Source organism: Cibotium barometz, chromosome 11, assembly GCF_041138505.1.
Source record: "Cibotium barometz isolate CiBa-2024 chromosome 11, ASM4113850v1, whole genome shotgun sequence".
Classification (NCBI taxonomy): domain Eukaryota; kingdom Viridiplantae; phylum Streptophyta; class Polypodiopsida; order Cyatheales; family Cibotiaceae; genus Cibotium; species Cibotium barometz.
This window is the reverse complement of record NC_141056.1, coordinates 40,874,151-40,880,909: the sequence shown is the minus strand read 5'-3', so window position 1 is coordinate 40,880,909 and position 6,759 is coordinate 40,874,151. Positions and strand designations below refer to the sequence as shown.

The following is a 6,759-nucleotide window of genomic DNA, read 5'->3' as shown; positions in this document are numbered from 1 at the left end:
TAATTAAGGTCCTCAAAGGACATTGGAAGGCTGCCGTACCCTTCCTTGGCAAATAATTTAAGATCCATTGTGGGGATTCTTTTTGGGATATATATACATATATATATTTTGAAAACAAACTACACCGAATATATTTAATTACATAGAAAGGAAGGTTTAGCCACACATGCTTACTGTTTCAAAAATAATTAAACACGACAAGCTAGAGAAACTCAGTGAACCGAAAATAATGATTACCATAACAAAACCGGTTTTAAAATTAGGCCTGAGCTAAGTAAGTAATTCACTAGTTGCAAGCTGCAACAATCTTTGAAAGGTGGATTAGCCAGCCAGCAAGGGTACAAGGCTTTATATTTTAAGGCAAGAGTAGCTTACCTTCTACGCGATTGTGGGTAATTAAATCACTAGTTGAAATAACCATTGAAAGGTGGAAGGGGTTGAAATTTAATTTTTTTTAAAAAGCAAAGAGTGGCTTGCAACGGGGCCCTCCACGCGTCACTCTCCGGCCTGCGCAAAAGGCTGAGGTAGCTATGGCGCAGATGGACTTGAGCCTTGAACCGGCTGCCATACCATTCCCCTTGCCGCACAGACACGCTGGAGCTTCCTGCAGAAGTAACCCCTCCCCCTCCTTTTTTTAATCTCCCGTTCTGTAGCTGTCGGATACCACCACGCACGGCGTTACAGCCGTCCGCTGGAGGCTGTCGGCACATGTGGGCTTGGCTGGGCTGGGTTGGGCTGGGCTGGGCTCCGCCACCACCCAAAAGAATCGCTTTTTCCCGAGAAGCTCCTTTACATCGCCTTGCTAGTCACCCAACCGCTCGCGACGTGATGTGTTGCATCAGTTGTGCAAGGGGTTAGGACCTGTCGGCACCAATCGCTTCTCCACGCCATACCTTGGATCTATCTCTCCAGATTCTTCTGGAGGGGGACTGCTGCAATCTGACGATGACGACAACGAAACACCACAGGCGCTGTGAGGAACTGCATCAGGATTCAACGACTGGTAATCGCCATAGCTGGTGGGCGTGCTGTCCCCTGGCAAACCCTTGTGTTCATATAAAGAAGGACTGCCTGAAGCAGCAGCAGCGCCTCGATGATGATGATGATGGTGGTGATGCGTCTGTTGTTGTTCTGCAGCTACTGATGCTGCAGTTTTAGGCTTGGGAGATGCTCTCATGGCGTTGACTGAGCCTTGAGCAAACAAGAGCAACAAGAGTAGCAAGGCCCTCGACAAGCACTTGCTGGGTGTCTTGGTCATTAGAGAAACAGTTGCTCTGACAGACTGGAAGCTGCGCTTAAGGCCGATGGGCGTGCCTGGTTGTGAAACAGCGTGACATGACAAAAATCGGAGGCAGAGGTGTAGATGATCTTAAACAGGGGTGATCAGGAGCATGCGGGACTGGAAGATTTGCAACGGGCATGGGACTAGGCTGTGACAAGAGAGGAATTGTGGGATGTTATGGTAGTGTGGCGCACTGTACTAGCAGGAGAGGATCAGATCAAGCGAGAAGGATGAAAGGGTTAGGAGGCGGCAAGGTTTGTGAGGGGAGGGGAGGGGAGAGAGAGCGCAGGGGAGCAAGAGTGGCAACACCTACCTATATTGCAAGTGGAGATTCAACGCTCAATTGTGCATGCGTGCGTGTGTGTGTGTGTGTGAGAGAGAGAGAGAGAGCGAGGGAGAGAGAGATCGCAAGCAATGTAAATGGTGGTGGTGGTGGTGCTGGGTGAGGAGTGCTGGTATGGCTGGGCCATAGTGGGACAAGCGTGTAGAAGAAGGCGGGGGTACACTACCTAGCCATAGCTATGTTGTGTCACGATGACAACAGAGGAGGTCCCGAACACTGCTGACAATTTAGCCCCTCTAGGCTCTCTCCGTCCTCTCTCCGCCTCTCTCTCTCTTTACGTGAGTGACTCGCCCACATTAAACGCCAGCTTCAGCCTACCTAGGTTCTCTCGAGAGTACGCTCCCTCCTCCCTCTTTGAAGTCCGGCTGTTGATCTTGGTAACTGGTCTTACCACACTCTGTCCAAATAATTACTACAACAAGCCTCAACTTTTGGGGATTGCCTTTGCCCCACTTGTCCTCCCGTGAAAACACTGATCCATCATCCATCCATCCACCTTGGCCGTTGCTCACCTGCTCGCGCTTTGATAATAATTGATTTAAGTAATCATAACAACGTAAGAAGGATCAGCCCTCAAAAATTTGGAGGATTCCATTACACCCTTCACAATGCGGGTGAAAATAATTTTCACATTGGCTAGGTTTTCAAAATATATGAATGAACGCTGTACCCTTCAAGACAACCAGATCTACAAAATACACCGCCCTCCCTGGGTTTGTGATTGAAATGAAGAAACAAAGAATTCTCTTTTTTAAAATTGTTTGATTACTTCAACTCACCGCGTAGCATTAAATGCGTGTGCGCCTTTACCATTGTTGCAAGTTGCAACTCTTTCCCTGGCCCCATATTGAAGTAGTTGGTACAATTGTATATATCTCTCCGGCCTGATATATTGAAGTTGTTGTACAATTTGTATACTAACATTTGTCCAAGGCCTACTAGGTAGGGGGCCATCTCTGAGACTCCTTCTGAGCAGTGCTCGAGAAAAACCCGGCATTTACTGTGTGTTTCGCACCACTAATGAGATTCATCCATTTTCATTCGTAAAATCGACAAATGATCCTTTTTCATTGGCTACAAAATAAGTTTTTTTTAGAGCATTGATTTGAAAATCTTAGTCCTGTTTGGGGCAATATATACATATATATATATATTTATATTTACTGAAATAAAACCGAGTACAACACAAACTCCCAAAAGTTCAACCCCTCGAATATACAAGATGTAACTAGGACGAAAGATAACCCAACTCTTTACTGAAAACCCAACTCTTTGATGAAAAAAACAAGGCTCTCTTAGGATAAATTTTGCAATATGGATGGATATCCCCCCATGTTCTTCTCCCTTTCTTTGTTAGACATGTCCCTTGACCTTTAGGATTGGATTCCAAGAGCATCTTATACCCATGCCAAGAGTAACTCTTGTGCTTATCATCAACCAGCAATCTCTATGTTATATTTTTGGAGTTGATCAGGGTTTAGTTCTGTACCTCTGAAATTTGAAAAATATATATATGAATTGTCGGCTAGTGTAGTGCTCTTTCACGAACGTCATGTCCGTTTTGTGCATTTTGGCCGTAAGATAGTTGCAAAATTTTAAAATGCCCATAAAAAATTACACTAAAATACAAAAAAAACCTTGCTATATTTCCAATTTTGATGGGCAAGAGTGTCCATAAAAAATCAAGCCTACTTGAAGTTCTCTCCGTCTTATGTTTGAGGAGGTGATCGGGGTTTAGTATATTTTGTGTATTTTGTACCTCTGAAATTTGAAAAATATACATTGTCTAGTAGTGTAGTGGATAGAGCATGGGTCTCTAGTTCAAGATATTCTAAGCTCAAACACCCTACATCGTGTGTGATCGCATGTTAGTTGTCATCTCACACATTGGTCAGGTCATCGTATTTTAATATTGGCAAAAGTGTTTCCACCTCATCTTGTGGTAACAACAGTGTGTTATGCTCATCCTTCAAGCTCAACGCTCTAGATCAGGAATGGTGGCTTCCGTAGACATCAAAGATCAAGATTCGATTGTGATACCGAGTAACTAGCAACTCTGGAGTTCTTCACTCCAATCGGACAAGCGGCTCACTTGTAGGTCCCACGGCTTGTCCATTTCCTTAAAAAATGATCAACATTTGGAAGGGTGGTACCCGGGCTTGTGGTACTGGGGTGTGTGCGTGTGTAGAAGAAAGGCAATTTTCCCTACCACCATAGGCTAGACTTAGGACCCTATTTGGGGAAAAAATTAGATATAAATTGTTTCATTGAAATTAATATGAAATACCTCCCACTTTTATTTTACCATCACATTAATTGTCCACAAATCTAAAATTTAAACAGCACTTTGCCAAAACCTAAAAATGTTCATTAGCAATAATTGTAGCATTTAGGGTGCCTATTTTGTCCACAAACGTAAAAGTTAAAATAACAACCCGTGTTGAATTTCAGGTGTTGAGTTCGCATCTCGATTCTCTAAGGCTGATTAGTCAAAGCGTGTGCTGGACTCAACTGGAGCCCGGCTCTGTCTCTCACAAAAATCACACGGCAGTTGTCAGCTTTGGGGCTCCTCTTTTCTGCACGCTCTTGACAGCGTGCTGCGGCTGCGCCACCCTTTTCTTAGGGTTTACCGACAGCTGTCCGTTCGGGCCATCCATTGCATCTCCCGTGCATGTAGTCAACGCCGCCCGCCTCCGACACGGGAGGAGGACTCTGCGAGGGCGCGTGATCGAAGGAGAGAAAAGGGAGCCCCCGCCAGGCGCACAGGCCGACGCGCCGTCCCTTTGTTTGCATTAAGTAAATCCTAGCTGCGTGAGCCTGCAATTACGTGGGTTGCCAATCACAGCGTTACCGTGAATGCGTTTACGTTGAATCCAGGAGGTGACGTTCCATCATCCTTGTTAACGTTCCCAACTGTGACCTGCTTTGTTTGTCCCCATCATATCATCCTGCATCACAAGATGGCCGTGGACAGCCAGTCTTGTTACAACATACTTTACCGGTTTCAAGACGTTCCACATCCAGTCTCTAACCCACGTTCCCTAGACTCCTTCCTCGGAATTCTGCGCAAGAAGTTTCTAATTATTGCCACTTTCCAAGAAATGGTCTCATAATTCCGATCAGGCAAACTCGCTCTTAGCGCTCAATTCCATATGGCACGGGGAAGGCGCACGAACGAAATTTACTCCAGCTTTCACACACCGCGGTCGGTCTCGTGATTTCATTTATTTACTTTCCTCACTTAACTTACCACTTCACAACATTCATAATCACTCGGGAATTTGGATGGCACAAATAAACTTGCCAATTTATGAGACAACTCAACTAAATAAATAAGCACCCAATATGTTTTCTCCCCTCCATTAATTAATTAATTATGGAGGAGTTTTTCTCAGCATTATCTCTTTTAAGGTCTCTTGTCCTTGAATTTCATTTTGCACAGTTTACTTGGAATTTGCCAAAATTAGGAGCGCTAGATTTTTAGCCTTCTTTATTTACATACTAGTGTCGCGAGACCCATCTCCGACGAGCAGGAAGCATTTTACATTTTCAAGGAGGTATTTTTAATGTAGTTAAAGGCAAAAGTAATGTGTAAAATCACCCTTCCTTAACACCCGCCTGATAGAGTGACATTCAGATTTAATATCTTTCACATCACCAACGACAAAAGTTATAGATTGGAAATTATCATCCATAGGTAGCTCATTTAAATCAAATGAGAAAGGGCCTCGCCCGCCAAATATCTATGTGTCTAAGCATTGTGATCTTCATTGATAGGTTCTTGAAGAACCGTAGCATTGAGAATTGTTATGTTTCTTGATTCCAAGTGGATTCTGCCATGGGGTTCACTATGCTCCTCATTTTCAACCTTTCCAAATGTTTGTTAAAGTGATGCGTAAAATTAGCAACATTTTGTTTTCAATTGCAAGTCCTTGTCCATGATCGTTTACGGCGAGTCATGCATGCTGCATCCAAAATTCAAAGCTGACGAACTTGGTTCGAACTCAAGTATGTACAACTCCTAGCCATCTTCAATCTCCTTCGAAATAATATATATATATATATATATATATATATATATATATATATATATATATATATAAGGAGAGAGAGACAGAGAGAGAGAGAGAGAGAGATAAACGAAGGCAGAGTTGAGACATACTGAGAGATGGAAATTAAGAGCGCGAAGACAAAATAGAAGAGAGTAGTATTAAATTTGAGAAAATAGAAATTTCATATATATATCACCAAAATGAAGAGCCAAATCGCCAAAATAGAAGAGAGCAGTATTAAATTTGAGAAAATAGAAATTTCATATATATCGCCAAAATGAAGAGCCAAATCTAAAAGTTGGAACACAATTTGACCCTTGATCAAAAAACATCATCCCTCTCACACAATCTCTAAGCAACTACCCTGGCTTCTAAAACACGGCACATCTTTTTCATAATTGCATTGAGTCAATTGACAGATATCTTTAGACTCAATATCTCCATGCCTAAGGTACGCACTTGATCTTTTAGAGAATCTGTAAGGTTCCTCCTTAGCCCTAAAAGATGTATAAGCTCTCTTCTCAGTCTCCTGTAATCATCCCCTATTTCAGAATGCAAGAAAACATTGTTTTCTCTTGTTTTTGGCCTAGAGAGAGAAAATATTCTAGAGAGAGATAATTCAATATTCAGATATTTTTTGATACAAAGTTTCTCCTTATATTTAAGGTAAATTCCCTTGAAACAGAAGTTCAAAAAGAAATTTTCAATGTGCATGAGAAATTAATTGAATATGTGTATTAGAGACCTTAGCCTAAGGGTCCACATTTTCAAAAAAATTTGATTAAGGTCCAAAGAGTGTTCTAAAGGGCCAATAGGATTAATCCAAGTTTTTCAATAAGAAAAATTCAAAGAATAAAAAGAAATGCATTTCCAAGACAAGGGATCACTAGAACTTTATTTCCTACACTCAAGGTGATTCACAATGTCAAGCGTATCAATAATGATGATGTGTAGTGAACTATATAACAGTTTTATAAAGTTAAGGGAACACTAACATTAGACACAGGGTCGAGCAGAAAGAAAAGCAAGACAACAAGTATAGAATTTCACTATGATGTTTACAATAACATCTTTGTTCATAT

The 6,759-nt window shown here is 42.2% G+C and overlaps 1 protein-coding gene across 1 annotated transcript; it reads right to left on the bottom strand.

Annotated features, from left to right (window-relative positions):
* Nucleotides 1–216: 216 nt before the first annotated feature.
* Nucleotides 217–2,355, bottom strand: LOC147634172 (uncharacterized). Its single transcript, XM_086805318.1, has one exon. The coding sequence runs from the start codon at nucleotides 1,256–1,258 to the stop codon at nucleotides 839–841; it is 420 nt and encodes a 139-aa protein (XP_086661444.1). The 5' UTR covers nucleotides 1,259–2,355; the 3' UTR covers nucleotides 217–838.
* Between the last annotated feature and the right edge of the window lie 4,404 nt (nucleotides 2,356–6,759).

Bases quoted from the DNA above. Each gene is read 5' to 3' on its own strand.
- LOC147634172 (XM_086805318.1), bottom strand. From the start codon at position 1,258: ATGACCAAGACACCCAGCAAGTGCTTGTCGAGGGCCTTGCTACTCTTG.